Source organism: Ahaetulla prasina, chromosome 2 (assembly GCF_028640845.1).
Source record: "Ahaetulla prasina isolate Xishuangbanna chromosome 2, ASM2864084v1, whole genome shotgun sequence".
Lineage (NCBI taxonomy): Eukaryota > Metazoa > Chordata > Lepidosauria > Squamata > Colubridae > Ahaetulla > Ahaetulla prasina.
The window spans coordinates 37,664,074-37,685,707 of NC_080540.1; the positions used below are offsets into that span (position 1 = coordinate 37,664,074).

A 21,634-nucleotide genomic window follows, 5' to 3' on the forward strand; every position below is an offset into this window, starting at 1 on the left:
TTCACTGGCAGAGGCACTGCGGGTCGGTCCTTTGCTATTTCCAGGGCGGCCCCATGGTCTAGATCTAATCACCAAGCGGGCCAGATTGGGCCCCCGGGCCTTGAGTTTGACATTCTTGTTGTAGTGAAAAGAGGAGACGGAAGGAGTATTAAGCATGTTCATACCATCAGTATTTATATGGCATATAAATAAAAAAAAAATGTTTTCCACCTTCTGTTGCATATATAAAAAAGTGTTATCAAAATCTTTCAAAAAAAAAAGAAAGAAAGAAAGAAAAAAAGAAAAGAAAAAACCATTCTAAACACCAAGGATTCTTCATTTCGAGCTACAAATATTTCCTTTTATCAGAATTACATATGCTGTAGAAACAAACAAACAAACAAATGTGTACAAGCAAACAAACAAATAAACAAATGTGTATGCAGAAAAACAAACCTGTTTGGAACCCCGTGCTTATATAAAACAGATGCAACACTTTTCAGGAACAGCCACTATATCTCGAGTACCCATGCAAACTACTAATAAAGTACGTATTTTGCTGGCAAAAAGTTTGAGATTCAATCTTTGGTATTTCTTAGTAGAAGAATCATGTATAGGAACCTGCAATGCTGCTGCCAAGCCAATGACGACACTGCACTGGCATTACTGAGCTCCATAAACCATGTTCTGGCAGGGCATAAAATGACTATGTTCCTAGTGAAAAAACAAATACAGTAAGGTAAAAAACCAAGTGTATTTTGGTTTTTAATGGTTCTGGCTGCTAGGACAGCAACCACAAGTATATTGATTAGAAGGACTGATATACGAGTTTGATTAAACTCATGGATGTAAATATGAAGCTCACAAGTCTTTGAAAAAATTGCACACAATGAAACCAAGACAAAATCCAGGCATGCATAATTCCCCAAAGGATTTAGTTGCATTAAAATAAGATATTAAATTTGCTATGAGTTGATTATTGCTAATATGGGATCAGATTTTATAACAACTTGTTTATTACTTGAGCATGAGAATGATATAGAATTGAAGAGTATCACAGCCACTTCTCATGTTATAAGTAGATTACTATTGTATTCCATTTGCTTGTTCCATACAGTTCCTCATTTACTGATGAATTTTACTGGACTTCAGCAAGGCCAGGCCACTGACGCCGTAATTCCCCTACGTCCCATAATTTAGTTGATCTTTGGGCAGAAAATATGCTTAGGACTGCAGCTTTAAAATCTGATCCTAATAAACACTAGAAAAGGAACACCTTATGTTTCACTCCAGGCAGCAAAATGATAAGATACAGTCTTAGTAAATCCCTTTGCGTTGGAAATAATTTACTGCCTGATAAATATGTTCCAAACTAGCTGAATTTCATCTTTTTAAAGAGACTCAATATACCCATCAGCTTCAGCTAGTACCTCTTAGAGTTCTATGAATGATGTGCAGTATACGCCTTTAGTTGCCGTTTAGTTGCAGCTTAGCTCAAGACAACTTTCTGAAGTAGCATTCAGCTGAACAAACTGCCTATTAAATTAGTGATATATTATTCTATCAGTAACCCTCAGATATGTCACAAAGATTAAGAAGTTTTCCATACACTTCCAACAAAGGTGTACTTCAAATTATTTATAGAGCAATCGATTTCTGTCTCTTTGCACTGATATCATACAAGATATTACCAAATATCTACAATTATATTCAGTACCCGAAATGAACAAAGTTCAGATGTTTTGATTTAGCTTTGTGATCCACTTAAAGAGGCATAGATCAGGAGGGGGCTTAGTGAGAAATTGCTTTTCCTTCACAATAACCTTGCCATTTAAAATGTAGGGAAAAGAACACATAGACAATATCAAATAAAATGACCAGCAAGTAATAGAAAAAAAATGAAATAGGTATCTTTGCAGTCCTCTAGCTCAACCTGATGTGCAATAGAGAAGATGTAATGTATGATACCAATTACAGAAATGGCCATCTAACCTCTGGTTAAATATTTCCAAAAGACAACTCAACATGTCTTGACACTATATCACCATTGAACCACCACATTTTTAAAGAAGATTTGCCTAGTGTTTCTTTTCCAAAATGTATATTTCTGAAATTTCTACTCATTGGATTTAGTTTTATTTATATATTTATTTATTAAACGTATATGCTGCTTATCTCACAGACAGGCAATGGGGGGAAAAATGTGTTCCAACCATGGAATGACAAATCTCCAAACACTAAAATAAAGTTATTCCGTTTCCCAAAGAGTATAGTTCAGCTTATTGCAACTCATTTTACCACAAAAGGCCTATCTTGTGACCTGTATCACAAAAACAGGTGAGGAAAATTTCATAAGGGGATCAAAATGGATTCTGGAATTTAACAGCTTTCTATGCCAAGTGTTGTTAACATCTAGATATTAGACAGGCAAACTGATCCTCTACAGATGTTTGGGACTCACAATGTCCATTAGTCCCTCCCAGCATGGCAAATGAAAGAGACTGTGGAAATGACAGTTTGATTATCTAGAATATTCCAGGTGGGCAACTGCTGATATACTGAAAATAGAAGTCAAACTGACAGATTTTGTAAAGCCATCTGGTTAGTTCATAGAAGAGAGTTTACATGGCACGTGCATACATGCGTGTGAATTGCAAAATGCCTTTGCATAAACATTTTTGTTTCTAAACATTTGTTCTTGGTTTCTATGGACATTTTGGTTTCTATTAACAAATTAGCTATTCTGTTGCAAGTGATCTGAATCAGAGCTAGAAAATCTTCTGTTCAGAAGTCTGTCTCTTACAATGTGAGTATATTGTGCATGTATGATAGAAGAGCCAAGACAAAACAAAACACATTAACAATATATTTTAATCTTTTTGTCCTTAGACCAGAATTCAAACACTGTAAAGGAAATGCAATGTTTATATAAAATTAAATAGCAATAGTTGAAAAATAAATACATATCATTAACATAAATACATAAAGAAATCCATTCTACTGAAAAGCTTCAGCCAATAGTATACTCTTGGTTCAAAAATCTCCCCTAATAATAACAACAATAATAATAATAGTATCATAACATCATCATCATAGGAAGCAACCCTCCATCTGTTACAGATGAAGTATAAAGATCTACAGCAGAAATGTATTAATAAATGTCAGAACTAAAAGAAATTGTAATTCAAAACTAAAATACTCCATTGCTATATTAGTACCATATGATATCAAAACGAGGTAGACAAGCATATGAAACAACAAGCTTATTTTCTTGGAGAAGGTTTGTTTTGGTCAGCACCATTAGTGTTTTCATTCTGGAGAAATCTAACATGCTTAAACTTTTGTGGGTTTTATATTTTTAAAACAGTGTTACATTTGGGTTAGGTTACAGAGATATGGCTCAGTCCTGCAGATATTTTTGGTGTGTGTGCGCGCATATATGTGTGTGGAATATTCACATATGAGGATTGCTGCAATTTTAATGAAGGCCTTTCATAAGACTCTTCCCTGAAGAACCAAAAGCAGTTCATATAACAGAAACGTGAAAAGATAAAATATCTTAGCTCAGGATTAATAATAATTGAAAGATATGCTGAGCAGCAAGAACTGAACTAAAATAGTGTTATTTCAGTTCTGCTATCATTTGCCTTTTCAACATCAAACCTTAGATAGAGGCAAGTAGGAGAATGGAATTATGCAATTTCTTATTGCCTTCTGTTTCAGAATCTCAATATTCAGAATATTTAAGTATGTTAGGCCCACTTGTTTAGGATTTGGTTTTCTAAACTATTGCATGTTTAATAAAATGACAACAGGGCATTTTATTTTTAAAGCTATAGAACAACACACAGAAAATCACCCAACTAAGTTATATTTTTCTACTGAGTTCAGATTTCTAGTTTTCGCTCCTGCATTAAAAAATACACAGGTATCATAAGGCTTTGGTTTATTTCTGTTTTAATTAAAAAAAAAAACAAGACATTGGGAACTACAGACACCTCAAAGTGTTACCTAATTAAGAAATGTCTGAAGGACATCTCTGTTTAAATATTAAAAGAAAAAAAATCACATTTTTAGGAAGAGGAACTACATTTAATTCGCCAAAGAATTCTAGAATAATTACAGGAGGGAAGCAGGGCTACATTTCACTGAGTAGCTTTTTATTTCATGCCCTTTGGCTTTGGAAAATGTAGCTTGAAGTAAATGTAATTCACTATCAACAGCAGTTCTCAGTACACAGTTTGGAAATAAAGTTAACATGTAAATTTACCCTTTGGAATTGAGAAGGCTTCACTAGCATCTTGGAGGTAAAATATTTTACAGCTCTGTCCCTTGCAATGATAAAGCACCACAAATATATGATTTATGCATATGTATTTTGGCTGTTCAATGTTTCACCTTCAATTCCCAAAAACAATTGATGACTGTAGCACCTGTCTGCCACTCACCAAAGCTACTGTATCTTTTTCCAGGATTGTGCAACTGCCTTTTTGGTACCTGGAAAATGATGTGACTTGCAGACAAGACAGATCTGTGTGCCTTGCATACTCCAAACACCTTTTGGAATTGAATTCAAAGCATTGCACAGCCCTATTCTGTATGGCTATTAAACCATTCATTGAGGTATGCAGATTAAAACTATTACAAAACACTCCTCAAAAACAGCAGTGAATAAATGAACACATTACTATTTTTGCAAATGAAATATAAAGACCAGGCAAGGTTAGGAAGTTTATAAATTGATAGAAAAGGATTCTCTTCTCTGTATAAAGTGCTTTAGAGTCAAATTAGGCCAAACGCACAAAATAATGGCATAAAATTTATTTTGAGTTTGCTTTGTATTCAATTTTGACAGGGGCATCGGTAATCTACCATTTGGTTAATGTCTCATGTTCTAAAGTTATTCAGCTGGGGTGAATATCTATTAATTTAAAAGGTCCAGAAATTCAGCCAGGGTTTTATGCCACCTGCACTATCTTTAGAAGAAGGAAGGATGAGTTTATTAGATAAGCTCAGGGCCTCTCTTCAAGTGGTAAATTTGCACAGATAAATGCTTATTTATTTATGTACCAGTGTTTATGCTATCCCACAAAGGCTGCCTTGCCTCTTTGCTGGAACCTGTGAGATAGGTTGTATTGAGATCAAGACCTTTGCCTGCCTATGCCTTAATGGACCTGGCAAGTCAAGTAACAATCAGAGAGAGCATCTGTTTGGTGAAAAACTTATCTGAGTTCATTTAAGATTAATTTGTGGGAACTCAGGAACACAGAAGGAAGCCCAGTTCCTTTATAAGACATGAATCTATTGCTAGCATGGAATTAAATATAGGTAAAAATGCAAATTGCAGTACTTCTAAGGATTATTCCCGAAATACAAGCTGGTATAAACAAACATGCCTTGCATTTTTTACCTGAAGAAAGTGATTGAGAGAAGCCTATGGTAATCAACCAAATGTCCCATGTTAGGAAAAAAAACTTCCTCTGAATACAGTATTCACGAACGAATGAGATCTTTTCGCTTGATGGTTCCTATCTGCAGAACATGACTAGCCACAAAGCATTCACAAGGACATCTTACTTCTTACTTCTGAAGCACTTCACAGCATGTTACAAACAAAAGCCAACCCAGTCTCAAAACCAGAATTAAAACCCGGCCAAAATCTCAGTTCTTTTTAAATGCAATGGGCCAACTTGCCACAGCGAAATTGTCATGACCAGCTCACCACAGCCAACTCACTGCAGGCCAGCTTGCTGTGGGACAACTTAGTGCAGAACAATTTAACAATTCTATTTAATTATTTAAAATAAATAAAACAAATATTTTAACTTTTGCCATTCACATTTCATTCTGTCCCATTTTACATCCTTTCTTCCATGATTCTATTCCACTGTTTCATTGACATTAGTGTAACTCTTGTCCTGCAGTGAGTTGTCCTGTGATAAGTTGGCCGTGGTGAATTGTCATAGACCCATTTTTAAATATGGCAAAAACCTGGAATGGTGTCATTATAAGCGTCTGTGTTTGGGAATAATCAGTCAGATTCTGAATCATTATGAAGCTTGCTCAGAATTAAGGCTGCAGATATTATTTGATATTTGAATATGAATATGAAACTCATAGTGAATGGGTTTTTAAAAATTTACTATGTGGTGTATATGACTATTGTCAAAAATTGGCATCATTGATTTCTGCCATGGCCCATATCCCAACAGGGGAGTTATTGCCTATGCCTGTTGCATTTTCTAATGCTCTTCCTTACATTTGCTAATTTCTAAACAAGTTGGATTTAACATCAAGTACTGTTTCTGTTCTATACAGCAGCGGTCCCAAAGCTTTCCAACTCGGTGCCCCAGCAGGAGGGGGGAGAGGTTCCGTGTGAGTGGTAGGCATGTGCATGAGTGCACAAAGCTTCATTTGCACAAGCAGGCACACACGACCGCCACTTGCGCAAGTTGTGTGAATTGTGTGTGCGCTTGCTGGGCCCAGTTCTGAATGGGCTGTAGCCCACTAGTGGGCCGCAGCCTGGGGGTTGGGGACCTCTGCTATAGAGAAATGCTTTATGTTGGCTCAGAGACATAAGACAACAGAAACTTTTTTGAGGAAGGTAGGACTACTTAAGAAGAGGTGCTCCTAAACCTACCTGTTTGGGAGGATAGATATTGAGAGTTAAGACGTGAAAAATGCTGGTAGACATGCCTAAATTTCTATACTAAATTTCTATCAATTGAGTTTATTCATCATCACATGCCAGCATGGTAGCAATGCCTTGTGGAAAAAAAATATGTTGCCTGCTTCTCCATTACTTATCAAGGTCTTGATGGGTTGAGAACTATCTATAGTACTTGGAACATTAAAAATAAGGACTTGGAACAATTAAAATCAATCAAGAAATCTACTGATAAAATGAGTTTAAAAGGAAGTCACTTCAATCTCTACATTTAGATTCAGATATAGAATTATACGATATGCTGTGAACTATATTTCACAAAGTAATGATTTCTCCCTCATGTAATCCCACAATCACATAGTTATGTGCTATTCTTTCATATGGGTATAGAGAGAAGATTATACAGATCGGACAGTGGTACTTTCTCCTAGTGGCTCCACAACATTAAGGAACTTCTAGGAAGTGTGAAAGACTGAACCAATTTGAGAGGAATAACATTTTGCAATTACTTCTGGAATTATAGAGAGAGCAATATACTGTTGGTGGCACCTCTCACCCGATTCCATCCACTGCGATTCTCTCTGTCCTGCCAGAGAGCAAGGTGCCATCTTGCCTTGCTACAATAGTGGCCAAAATTGTGGAGACCTTTTGGGAAAAGTGTATTTTTGAGGTTTGATGGCTAATAACACCACTTTTTTTTGGGAGCTTCAGGATAATCATATTCCACTGCTGGAATGGCCTGGGAATAGCCCAGACCTTAACCCGATTGAAACTCAATGGAGCCGACTAAAGAAACTTGTTAATCAGAAGTGACCCAGCAATAAAACCCAGCAATAAAAAAATAGAAGCAATTATTTAATCTTGGTTTCACATTATAACAGCTGCAGAACTTGGTTCACACCATGAGAAGACGTTGTAAGGCCGTAATTCATGCTAAAGGTTACCCAACGAAGTATTAACTGACATGGTGATAATTTTTGTATATCTCATTTTTTTCTGTGGTGGTAATTTTTGTGTATCTTGTTTTTTTCTACGTGTTTCACTTTTCTTCTTTATACTGTAACTGCTATGCTAATAGCAAATCCTTCATAAAAGTTATTGCATTACATTCTTGATTAAATTGTTTTTTCATTGATATATAATTTTATGGTACTAAAAAAAAGTGGTGTTATTAGCTAGTTTTAGAAAATACTCTTTTCCCAAAAGATTTCCACAATTTTGGCCACTACTGTATGTTTTATTTTATTCTCCAAAGCTGCACAGAAGGAATCTTTATTTGTCCCCTCACTAAGCAATGGCTTGAGTTTTTAATTATTTTCCACCTTTTGAGAACAAAAAGAAAGTGCACCAAGGAAAGGAGGAAGTGGGGCGAGGTGACAGCTGGATATATTTTGTGCGTTCTTCCACTGGCCAACTGGAAGAGAGCAAGATGGGGTTAGAGCTCAGTTGTGGGGATAATTTCCCAATGCTGTGAAGTTGCTGCAGAATATATGCGAGACAAGGGTGGTGGCTGCATGAAAAGGCCCTTATTTCTATTCCTTCTTATTTAAAAAAAAATAGTTCCCAGGCAGTTAAGTTTGTGCTATACCTAGAAGTAAGTATGCAAATAAAAAATAAAAATGGCAGCACTGTAAGATTCCAAGGCACTTTTGCAGAGGGTTCAGACTGTTGCTAAAGAGCTTAATCAGACCGATGAAGATAAAAATGAAAAAAAAAAAAAGATTGTGTAATGGAATGTGCTTACAAAATATTCTTCATGAGAAGACGCAAGGGGTACAGAACTTGAAAACGGACGGGCTAATAAAGTGTACAAACTTCACTATCAAGCAGAAAGTGCTTTTTTTTTTAAAAAAATGAACAGATTTGGGAGATGAAGCTTTCCCCACGTATCTATACTACATGGAACTCATCATTTTTTCTTTTAAAAAGGAATTTTAAGTGAAGATTCGTTTAAAAAAACAAAACAAAACAAGCAAACAACCACACACCACCAAATATCAGGACCACGACTTTTAAGGACTTCGTTCCATTCCTAAGAATAACGTGTAACATAATAAAATAATTATGTTATGGTCGTACCGAGCTCCAAGGACCAGCATTCCAGGCAGCTTCTCGGGGACAGTCCTGCATATTGCACTGCTCGCGGTCTGGTGGTTTGTCAAGGATTTCACAGCTCAGATCAGTAAATCTCTCTCCATTGGAATGCTGGCATACAACTAGTCTCGTTCTGGTTCCTCCGCCACATGACTTTGTACACTGGAAGAAAAGACATTACAATGATGGATAGTACCAGTATTATTACTACTTTATGCTTCCTTGGTCTGACTCAAAGCCAGTTTGGACATTAATTTTTCTGCCGTTCAACAGGCATATGATTTCAGGGGGGGGGAAAAAACCAACAACTTTCAACACAAAAACAGAGTGAGTTAGCAGCAGTGATGGAATGTGGGGGATATGACATTATTGATGCTCTGCACACTAAGGATTTCTTTTCCCCTGGATTTTTCCAAACTTATGAATTGATATAGAATAGAATAACAGAGTTGGATGGGACATTGGAGGTCTTCTAGTCCAACTCCCTGCTTAGGCAGGAAACCCTACACCACTTCAGACAAATGGTTATCCGTCCTCCTCTTAAAAACTTCCAGTGTTGGAGAAATTAGAACTTCTAGAGGTAAGTTGTTCCACTGATTAATTGTTCTGTCAGGAAATTTCTCCTTAGTTCTAAGTTGCTTGATTACTTTCCACCCATTGCTTCTTGTCCTACCCTCAGATGCTTTGGAGAATAGCTTGACCCCCTCTTCTTTGTGGCAATCTCTGAGATATACAGAGGTAGTCCTTGATTTATGTGCATTCATTTAAGGACAGTTCAAAGTTATGACGGTACTGAAAAAAATGATTTATGACCGGTCCTTACACTTAAAACCACTGCAGTGTCCCTGTGATTACTTGAAAAAAATATGGATGCTTGGCAACTGGCACATATTTATGATGGTTATAGCATCCTAGTATCACATGACTACGTGATTTCCCCATTGACTTTTGACAAACATAGTCAATGGGGGAAGCCAGATTAGCTTAATAACCACACGATTTGCTTAACAACTGTAGCACAAAAGGTTATAAAATTGGGTGTGATTCGCTTGTTGAGTGCAGTACTGGAAGTTCCAAACTCAATTGTGGCCTTAAGTTGAGGACTATCTGTACACTGTACTGATTGTACCAAAACAATATGGAGAGAGGGAAGGGAAAGAGCAAATTAGATTAACTTGTTGGTTATGCTATTAGTTTTCCAAGCTCAAAGCCTGTTGAAAATAGAAAGAAGGCTATGAAAACCTGATTATTTATCCAGATCTGAATGGGACATTCCTGTTTGTGATGTTTTGTATTCACTACATTGTTTGGATTGCCCTCTTGGAATTATTTTGTGGTTATGCTTGTACTTGGTCTGGTTAATTTCTTAGATTTTGTCATTTCTATATCACTCTATTTTTGTGAGCTGCACAGTTAGATGGAATCAGCTGGCATCCAAACTGAATGAATGAATGGGTGGATGGATGGATAGTTGAATGAATGAATGAAGCATTCAAAAATCTGGTTCCTTCTATCTTTTAAGATTAGTTCTGATCTCGGCCTCACAAACATGGTTGACAGAGTGAGGAGAAGGAAGTCCTGCATGCTCCAAACTACTTCCTTAAAGATAGCCTGGATTCAGCAACTATTACAATGGTCTGTTAAAATAGCTTCCTGTCATACCCAGCTTTATAAACAGAAAAATTATACAATAAAGGAGAGAATTAAAAACATCTATTCCAGAATCAACTTTCATTAGTTAATATCATGTTTTAATTTTATGTGTTTCACTTGTTTTTATAGGCTTTCATTGATATACTTTTGCAATGTCTTGATTTTTTTTAAAAAATCACCTCAGCAGACTTTAGTGGTCAGTGACATACTGAACTAAATAAATACACGCATTCACATACCTTCCCTCCACTCTAACAATCATGATTTTTCAGATCAAGATCATTATCCCTGGACCAAGTCTTAACATTTTTGGAGAAACCCTTTTGAAACAATGAATGAAATTCACTTTCAAATGCAATCAAAGCCTGTATAATTATAGTACTCTATTACTAATATATTATAGTAATAGCAATAGCACTTAGACTTATATACCACTTCACAGTGCTTTACAGCCCTTTCTAAGTGGTTTTACAGAGTCAGAATATTCCCCCAACAATCTGGGTCCTCATTTTACCCACCTCGGAAGGAGGGAAGGCTGAGTCATCCTTGAGCCTGATGAGATTCGAACTGCCAAATTGCAGGCAGCCGACAGTCAGCAGAAGTAGCCTGCAGTACTGCACTCTAACCACTGTGCCACCATGACTCATAATGCTACATCATTACCATGTAATGGTAATCACATAGAAAGTAAGAATTCACTTGTTTTTAAAGCTAAATGGAAAAAAAGGCTTACCTCACTCCAGCTTCCATAGGCCCACTGAGGGCAGGGTCCCGATTCGCAGGATCTTAGCTCATCTGGTTTCATCCTTGCATCACAATTATCAGCAGCATATCCATTTTCATCCTGGCATACGACTACTCGCCGTTGAAATCCACCAGCACAGGTACTTGAGCACTATAAAAATTTAAGTGTCACAGGCTCAGGATGTTTACTGTAGGTTGCTGCTCTTGTTTCATCCTTGCTATAAATCCAGATCTCTTAAGTGTATAAAAGCTTTTGTATCTTTTTGCTACTAGCAGCAGTGATAATATAAGTGTTAATAGCAACAATAATAATAAAAAATGTCAAAATATACATCTAAAACAAGCAGGTAAAATCTTTCTTTTCTGATGGGGAGATAACTATCCTCCCCTCAAATTTTGTGGACTGTCCCCTTGTAGGTCTTTGTCTTATACTGGACAACCTGTCACTTTTCTGAACTAAACTTCCACTATTTGCAATCTCCTCCAGGCTTCATTCAGAAAGTTGAACTGAGTTCACCTTCTAATTAACTCATAGACCTATGAATCTATGTCAGTGGTTTTTCAAACTTGGCAACTTTAAGAAATGTGGCTGAGGAAGAAGTCTACACTTCTTAAAGTTGTCAAGTTTGAAAAACATCAAGTCATGAAACAAAAAGAATAAATACAATAGTGAAAAGCAACAAAATGCTTGCAGACTCTTATAGAATTATGTGATTTCTTCCCTCTCCTCCTTGCAGAACTCATATATCCTTAAAAGTCTACTTTAGAGAGCTGGTTAATCTCCTGCAACAGATTTTAAAGTATGGGAGCAATTGCACTGGGAAAGGAAGTCCATTCCCTTCTGTTAGTATAAAAAAACTCTATTAATGGCAAAACAAAATTGGATTCTACATAATAGAATCTACCTAATTCACTTCATGTATTTCTCTCCTGGCCTAATTGCCCCCTTACAATAGACAAGTCAGAAGGGTTATTGGTAAGATGCAAACTGGAGTCAGGGATTGAAGTGAAACCCGTCTGGGATGGGAGATTAGTTGCACAACTATAGCTAGTTGCAAACATTCCCTAGCTGGCCAGGTTTGATGCAGGTATCTAAACCTTGACTACTGCAACAGGTTCTTTTTTTTTTTGAAGTTTAACTTTTTTAAAAATGTTTATTTAATTTTATTTTATTTTAGTACAAATAATCCATCTTCCATTAAACAGTGTGTCATCTGGGTATAAATATTTGTGCAATAGTTAAAATTTACAATCATATTCATTATTTAATCTATTCTTAACTTAATACCAATACATTAAATATCTAATACTTTACATCCTCTTCTTAATTTGCTTAACTCTATTAACTATTTTCAATATTTTACTCATCTACTTTTATTTCTAATTTTTATATTTGTCCTCTAACCAGTGGATAAAATGTTTCCCATATTACATAATAACGAGTTTGTTCTTTCTCTTTAATTGCCAGTGTTAATCTATTCATTTCTGCACATTCTAATATTTTCCTTATCATATTCTCCCCTGTAGGAATCCCTTCACTTTTCCAGTTTTGTGCAAATACAATTCTAACTGCGGTTATTACATGAATAATCAAATATACATTTTCTTTATTCTAAGTTTCTGGTAAGATCCCCAACAGAAATATTTCAGGTTTCAAGTCAATTTGTTGTTGTATTATTTTTTCCAACCACGTGCATATTTTTATCCAATATTTTTTAGATTCTACACATGTCCGCCATGTGTACTGTACAACATACTGCAATAGCTTCTATGTGGAGTTACCCCTGAAAAGTGCTGGAATTTGCACCTGGTACAAAATGATGCTAGCTACAGTGAGCTCATTGTGCCAGTAGCAAAAGATTGCTGCCACCTGCCAATTATCTATGGTACAACGTAAGGATAATGTTGCAAAGCCACTTGTAAATCCTCTGAGCAAGGATTTTGATTGGTATTTCTATTATTCTTTGTTTCACTGATTCAGAAACCATATGATACCGATCACTACTGTGTTTTCCCGAAAATAAGACCCTGTCTTATATTTTTTTGAACCCTGAAATAAGCGCTTGGTCTTATTGCCATGTGCTCAAAAGCCCGATTGAGTTTATTATCAAGGGGATGTCTTATTTTGGGGAAAACAGGGTATGTCTCCTCCATCTTTCCATGTTCTTGGGAATCTTTAGTTTTCGGGGTGGGGGGTGGGAGAAGGATTGCAAACTCCTTAAAATCTTGAATTTTTGGACCATCGATAAACCAGTCTGGGAGAGCTGAACGTTTATTTTATTGGTGTGGGGAATGAAGTGAGTTATATAGCAGGTTATATCTCTGGTACAACCCGATTTACAAGGGGGCAAAAACAACCACAACAACCCAGCAACTACTTACTGCTCCCCACGGCCCAGTTCGCCACTGGTTGCCTCCATGTCCATGACCTTGATTTCGGTTTGGGTGCCCGCCTCGATTGTTTTTTTGATGATAGTCAGGGTAAGGAAAAGGATTAGCGGGTCTGTTACCCGGGTTGATCTGCTGACACGATGGCATAGAGCAGTCCTGCTCTGTCGCAAGGATATCTTCAACATCGCACTCGTTTCTATCGATACTCTGGTCATTGTAGTCTACGCAGAGTATTTGCCTGGTCACCTTACCTTGCCCACAAGTTACAGAGCACTACATTAATAAGGAGAGAAGAGAGAGAATAGCTGGCCATAGCCCTAAGATAGATTTTGAGAAATACAAAACAACAACAACAACAACCCAAACAAACAAATCCTCATGCATATAAACCTATTTTAAGTACCAGAAGTTTCATTAAAGTGGATTCAACAGATCTCATTGTTTTATTGAATTAGCAGCTTACAAATTTGCCTTATATCAACTCAGAATACTTGCATCTAGCTCTTTGGGTATAGGTATTCGCCATCACTGAGTACCTGGTCCTTTTAACCACAGATGGATGCCAGGTATGGACTAGCTTCTGCTTCACTATGTATTATAATCTGATCATTGGTAAAACCATCTTGACTACGTTCCAACAAGGGTACTTGTTGCATTATGAAAGAAGAGCTGCCATGATGCCCAACAATGTTACGCGTTTTGTCTTCCACCTAAGAGCAAACCAAGTCTTCTCCTCTCAATGGTGAATTATGCATGTTCACCATGCATGCAGGGAATCAATGGGCAGATATCTGGCATATTTAAACAAGGAAGTTGCTTACTGAGCTCCATTCCAAGGCTTTCCACCGGCCACAAGATATTACAAGACACACGTCTGTTGCTGATGGTTTGGGAAGATGGAAACAGGCAGCTTCGTCAGCCACAGAGCCATGATCGTCACGACAACTGACATACCTCATCCTGGTGCCTTTTCCACAGGTAGCAGAACACTAGAGAAGATCGACAAGAATGCCTCTGAAGAAGCAGACTCCTTGGACAAGTGTATCATAATCTTTACAATAGATATGGTTAATTATCAAGGGAAATAAAAAAAATAAACTAAATTGGTTAGTTTTAACATACAGAAGTCCAGGATCCAAATCTCCACTGTGTTCTGTGACTGCTTTGCTTGATTTCTGGGCTGCTAGGATGGAGATGACACGGCACTGTTTCGCAGTCCTATTTCATAAATAAGAGCATTAAAAAATAAATACAGTATCAGATGACTGATATCACAAATATTTTGTTACAGCTTAGGGATTACACTACTGCAATGATAAAAGATTAAAATTATTAAATCTCCTCTTTGTCCAGACACAAATATAACTGACTCATCTTCTATTAAAAGTGGATATATCCAATATATCTGGCAAATCATAAAATATAAACATATATTATATATACATGCATATAAATTGAATCTACAGCTAATTTGCTTTGACCATTAGTAGTTCAGATTCTTGTAGAGAGCTTAAACTTGTAATATTCATTTGAACTGCCTGGATTTCTTGATTTCCCGCACTTGACAATATATAAATTATTACTAGTTTTATTGTATCAGGTAACATCTCTCTGGAAATCTAAACCATGGTGGGATTTGGTGTCAAAATGTATTCCCATTACACAAAAAACAGCATTTATGACCATATACAGCACAAACAATTTAGATAAGAATATGGTGGTACTATTGATTTTTTTCCCACAGTATCAAAATGTATCAGAAAAACATGCTCTTCTATGTACTGCAAGTGGTTTCTAGCCTGTGCCACATCACAGGGACTGGAATTTATTTCAATAATTATTCAAATGATGAGACGGAATTAGGAATAAAAATAGTTAATGACAAACAAGGAGAGCACGAAGAAATAAAACTCTAAATGGCACTTTTGAACAGGCACAGATTTACCAATTGGATAAGATACCGTACCTACTTCAAATAAAAGAAAGTCACGAAAAAATGAAATAGAAGTTATTTTATAGAAGCTAAAATATGATTTAAAACTAAAATAACAGCATCCTCCTTTTTCTTGGATGATCCTATTTAATATGGACTGGTCCATTACATTTTTAATGCCTTCTTACATTTTAAGAGTCACCCCACAGGCAGAAATCTTTAAATATTATAATATGGTTAGAAAAATTGCACTAGACTGATTTCTTCCATAAGTGCTCATTGTGCCTCATGGGTTTCTACCACTTTGCAAGAAAAGCCATTTCATCCAAGATGGCTGCATGCCCCTCCATTCAGCGGGACATGGGTAGTTTCTAAATTAATTAATTAATTAAATACAAATTTTCAATGACGTTTCAATCTTTGTACCTAGGGCTCCACAACGCTTTTGAAATGTTAAAAAAAAACCTGAAATTACTGCATGTCTACTCTATCACCACATCACACCTACCTGTGTATCTGTTGGCTTGGTTGCAGCATTGCATTCATTATCATCTACTACAGAAATGTAGGCACCAACGACACATTTCACTGCCCTCATCTGATAGCCTTGCCCACAGGTTACTGTGCACTAGAGGGGGAAAAAAATCCATAGATTTTTTTAAAAAGGTCTGAATATATCGATTCTGCAAATAAATACTTACTGATTCACATTAGCTTAACACATTGATGTCCAAGCAAGTATAGCCTTGGTGAGAGTACAGAAAGCCCAACTTTCCTAGGTGAGAAAGACTTTCCTATAACCTTCTAATTGTACTAATGTCTTGCCTGATTCACGAAACTTTAAAGGGAAGGGGGAGTCTAGATGGAAGCCTTCTATATTTTTCTATTTCTTCCGTGTTTAACATTTTTTTTAAAATTTAAATTGTGAAACAGGGAACAGCTGCACAATGCTTTCAGATTAATAGTGCTAGGAAATATCTACCTGGAAGCAATATTGTAAATAGAATAGAATAGAATATCAAATAAGACCTTTACCACAATATACATGGATGATTTCAGAAATTAAATTCCTCAAATGTACAATTTGTCCTGCCCAATGCAAGGAAGAGCCAGTTTGGTGTAGTGATTAAGGCACCAAGTTAGAAACTACAAGGCGTGAATTCTAGTCCTGCCTGAGACACAAAGCCATCTAGGTGACTTTGGATCAATCTCTCTGTCTTCCTCTCTCTCTCTCTTTGTCAGCCCTAGGAAAAAGGCAACTGCAAGCCACTTTTGAAATCTTGCCAAAACTGCAGGGGTCAGAACTGACCCAAACATGCCATCCTGCCTCCCCGAATGAAGAGAAACTTACAATAAACAAAAGTTCTTTCTATGGTTTCAGTTCCTTCTGTTTCCAATTACATCGAACAGTTAAAATATATTCCTTTCACTAGAATCCCACATTCTTCATTTATTTCCTTCAAATAAATGTGTGCAGTAATTTATGGATTAGAATATCCTCCGACTCCCATACTTATTTTCATTGGGTTATCTGCCTTGAGGACCACACACTATATTTGCAGTTTCAATCCATTTTCCAGATCACAGCATAGTTAAGTGTCAGGGTTTAAAAGGACTTCAATCTGACACTGATAGCTTGTCACATTTCTTCACCAAATGTGAAGGTAGAGAAATGAGATGGAGAATTCTCTGACTTTCGCCAGGGAAGAAGAAATTTTCCAATCATTTCTCAAGGGTAAGACTTCCATTTAGCAAGGACATACCAAAGTTACTAAAAAAAAAAAAAACATTGTAAGATGAATTCCCTTACTCTACTCTCTCAAGGGATTCAGCTGAATTGTAGAAAGTAAAGGAGACTGTAAATTCTGGAAATGTCATAATCAATGTCCCATCTTTCATTGTATACCCTTGCAACTTGTAAACCAACTAATGAAGACGTGAAAACACCATATTCCGCTGACAAGAATGTCAAAGAAATTTTCTGCTTTAGAAATTTCTTTCAGAATAAAATGTCTTATTTAAAACTGAATGAGAACTATCACAAAAAAAAATCAAGAAGCTTTCTCCAGTACTATTTATTTATTTATTTGATTTCTATACCGTCCTTCTCCCAAAGGACTCAGGGCGGTTTACAGCCAGATAAAACACAATTATATATATAACATAAAAATTTAAAAAACCTATTAAAAAACTAATTCAATTTGGCCAGATTAAGACTTAAAAACAATAATAAAACTATAATAAACCCCTATTAAAATTACTATTACTTCAAGCCAGCCCTGCGCGGTAAAACAAGAACGTCTTCAACTCGCGACGAAAGGTCCAGAGGTCAGGGAGTTGTAGTAACCCTGGAGGCAGCTCATTCCAGAGGGCAGGTGCCCCCACAGAGAAGGGAGTCGCCAGTCGACATTGTTTGACTGACGGCACCCTGAGGAGGCCCTCCCTATGGGAGCGCACAGGTCGATGGGTGGCTATTGGTGGCAGCAGGCAGTCCCGTAAATAACCCAGTCCTATGCCATGGAGCGCTTTAAAGGTGGTAACCAACACCTTGAATTGCACCCGGAAGACCACAGGAAGCCAGTGCAGCTTGCGCAGGAGAGGTGTTATATGGGAGCTCGAGTTGCTCCCTCTATCACCCGCACAGCCGCATTCTGGACCAACTGGAGCCTCTGGGTGCTCTTCAAGGGGAGCCCCATATAGAGAGCATTGCAGGCGGGAAGTGACGAGGGCATGAGTGACCGTGCATAGGGAATCCCGGTCTAGAAAGGGGCGCAATTGGCGTATCAGGCGTACCTGATAAAAAGCTCCCCTGGAGACGGTCGTCATGTGCTCTTCAAAGGACAACTGTCCATCCAGGAGGACGCCTAAGTTGCGAACCCTCTCCATTGGGGCCAATGACTCGCCCCCAACAGTCAGCGATGGCTTCAGTACTAGTCTCTGACCATTTTTATTCATTTAATCTTTATACTGCTGCAACTAAAAATTATAGTTATAAACAGTCTGGACTATTAGGGTTGGGCTCAGGAACCTATAATCTGACTCAGTATAAATTTCTTTTTACTTTTTTAAAAAAATCAAGGCATGGAAGTAGATTACAGTTAAGAACTGTAGAGCATGCTCTAACTCCTGTGAGGACCAAATTAGCCATGATTGTTTAAAAAGATGATTCACTACTTCAGCAATAGCATGAACCTGCCTTTTTCTTGGCAAGACAGTTACACAATTATGATCTGATTATTAGAATGCTGCATTAAAAGCTGAGAAGGTTTTTAAGTTGCCTTACCTTTCTTACCTGGAAATTATCAAAATGAAACTAAAATGGGTAGGAGTCACATACAACACTTGCAGGAAAGGTGGTTTATAAATAAAAAGATATTCAGGCAACTTGCACATATTGTTTTAGCTATCAATATCCGAACTGATTGCCTCATCATTATCACCACCATAATTCTAATTGTTGTTATTATCATTAATTCAATACTTTGCTTTGTGTCTTGCTTGGTATCCTTCAGTTGTAGAGCTAAACTTTTTTTTTTTTTGTTACAGAAAGATTGACATATTTTGGAAAGAAACTAACAGAAGAAACAAATAGCTTCAGGTACCTGGCCCCACGGTCCTACTTGCCACGCTGCACATTCTTGCTGTTGGCAGTCTTGCATGGAATCTGGTTTGGCCTCAAGATCACAAAGTCTGTCATTGAGCCGATCTTCTCCAAATTGGCACCAGATTTGCCGATGCTTGTGCCCTTTTCCACAGGTTACCAAACACTGAAAGAAGAATATATCTATGTTAGAGTGGTGAGTTTCAATTTTTTTTACTACCGGTTCTGTGGGTGTGGCTTGATGGGCGTGGCATGGCTTGGTGGGCATGGCTTGGGAAGGAGACTGTAAAATCTCCATTCCCTCCCTACTCCAGGGGAAGGTTAATGCAAATCCCCATTTCCTCCCGATCAGCTGGGACTTGAGAGGCACAGAATAGATGGGGGCGGGGCCAATCAGAATTTTTACGACCGGTTCTCTGAACTACTCAAAATTTCCGCTACCAGTTCTCCAGAACTGGTCAGAACCAGCTGAAAGCCACCTCTGCTATGTTAGCTGGCCTCACTCATTCAATGCCTTCTCTTCTCAAAAAGTTAATAAAGTGATAGAAGAGTTTAAGGAAGGGAATAAGCTTGGCCACATCAAGGCTGAAATTAGCTCTTCTAACTAAAGATACATTGTTCGAAGTAAATTTTAGCAATTTACAGGCCAAATAAGTTCTACGCAGCCCCATAAAGCAAAAGTTAAATCATTGTCATACCTATCTTCTCTTTATCTGTTTTATTATCTAATGCTTAATGAACGCTAAGACACGCTTTTCAAACTGAAAGGAGGCCTGCAGTAGCTTGTCTAATTCATCATGCTAATGACAGAGGAAGACATGAACAAAGTAAATCCTAAACATGCATTAAGAAATGGAGATGTGAAGAAGATCATCTGATCTGAATAACCATTTTAGTGCAATTTCGCTGTGATTAAAATTACATAAAAAAAACCCCGACCCCGTAATCCCTTGCATCGGGGTGGAGTCGGGGCAACTGAATGGAGCTCAGTGTTTATTGGCCGGATGCCCTTCCTGTCGCCAATGCAGAGTTTGCAGCAGATATATTCTCATTGTGCCCAGAGGGAGAAATATCTGCCTCTACTTAGGATCAAATTCACAGCCTCCTGATTGTGTGGCAAGAGCTCCACCTCTAGGCCACCGTACCACTCTGTGATTAAAATTATAGTATTAATGCAATGCAACATTCTTACTTCTGACCAATCTCCTGTTTTCCAGTGTGGGCACGGGAGTTCGTTGCACCGCTGTGCTGTCAATTTTTCCTGCTGGCTGCATTTACTATCCTCCAAAACATCATTGAAGGTGTTCATGCAGACTGCTCGACGCCTCTTTGTGCCACCACCACAGCTCTTAGAGCACTTTAGGGAATAAAAGCGAAGTCAAAGTTAGGGACTACTACTACTATAAGATCATCTGAAAATGCCCACTCCTCCATATTCCAGGTCGGCATATGATTTGAGTTTTAAGTGTGTGTTTATTGAAGAGTTCTTTGCAAAAACAGTCAGGAATTTCTCCTTAGCAAACCCCAGCTCTAAAGCACATGCTAATTATTGCTACCCTGACTCTCTCGACAGTCTACAAACTGGAGAAAGTGTGCTGTATCTACTCTGGCTAATAATTGCTAGTACATACATTTAGGACATCCCAGTAGTAGTAAAAATAGCTACTTAAAAATAATAATGATAGGGAAATCCTTGAGTCACTATGGTCTTCACAGGCTGATAGCCCATGCAAAGAACTACTTTCCCATCATGGCAACTGTTTGGGTGATGCCTTTCATTTCTAAGATCCTCATCAGCTAACTGGCTTTTAGGATTAGAATTGCCATCTGAAATGAGAAGATAGAATCAAATATTTTTAGGGGAGGTTGTGATTGGCTTAGAGCTCCAAGTAAAAAGCAGATTATGTGGCCCTCTTTCAGTCAGGATTCAGGCATTCTTAAAGTAATGAGACAGCATTGATTGTCTTTATTGGGGTTATTTTTATCCTTGGATGCTGGTGTGGTAGGTTTTTGTGTTTTAATTACGAAAATCACTGAGATTCACTTGTGCAAGTTGGGTGGCCAAAAAAATCAGATACACTATACAAACAAATAATGTAAAATACAAAGTAAAATATGAGCAACCAGACAGGTGAAAGAATAAATATTCCAGTTGTTAGGGAACATAATTCAGTGGCTTAAATCACTTCTGGTTTAAATATTACATTGAATCCTATTTCTTTTAGTTACCATGTTTCTCCAAAAAGAAGGCTGGGTTTCATTTTCTTTTGACCTCCCAAAAAAAATGGCTAGGCCTTCTTTTTGGAGGGTTCAAATTATTGACTCACCTCACAGCAGTGGCACCAAGAACCCTGCCCAGCAGGAGCCCGCTGCTTGCCACTACTCGCACACATTGCCCTGGCCTCTGTTTTGCCCTCAGATGCCTGCTGGAAGGCATCTGCAACTGATAACAGCACTCTGGATTGATCTGGAGCTCAATTGGCTTATTGGCTGCAGATAACAGATGCCTGCAGGCATCTGAAGGCGAAGCAGAGGCCAGGGAGATGCGTGTGAGTGGCAGCAAGTGGCCGCA

The 21,634-nt window shown here is 37.6% G+C and overlaps 1 protein-coding gene across 5 annotated transcripts in view; it reads right to left on the reverse strand.

Annotated features, from left to right (window-relative positions):
• The window catches only part of ADAMTS9 (ADAM metallopeptidase with thrombospondin type 1 motif 9), a 172,313-nt gene that overhangs the window by 57,208 nt on the left and 93,471 nt on the right, over window positions 1-21,634 (reverse strand). For all 5 annotated transcript variants that reach the window (XR_009153439.1, XM_058168996.1, XM_058168995.1 and 2 more), the window contains exons 21-28: window positions 20,255-20,419; window positions 19,064-19,228; window positions 15,970-16,089; window positions 14,651-14,746; window positions 14,350-14,517; window positions 13,520-13,801; window positions 11,127-11,288; window positions 8,726-8,902 (exon numbers count right to left, since the gene is read on the reverse strand). Coding sequence is in view for 4 of the 5 variants with exons in the window: in XM_058168996.1 (XP_058024979.1) it covers window positions 8,726-8,902; window positions 11,127-11,288; window positions 13,520-13,801; window positions 14,350-14,517; window positions 14,651-14,746; window positions 15,970-16,089; window positions 19,064-19,228; window positions 20,255-20,419 (1,335 nt within the window). In the remaining variant the exon portion in view is untranslated. The remainder of the gene's footprint in view (window positions 1-8,725; window positions 8,903-11,126; window positions 11,289-13,519; window positions 13,802-14,349; window positions 14,518-14,650; window positions 14,747-15,969; window positions 16,090-19,063; window positions 19,229-20,254; window positions 20,420-21,634) is intronic.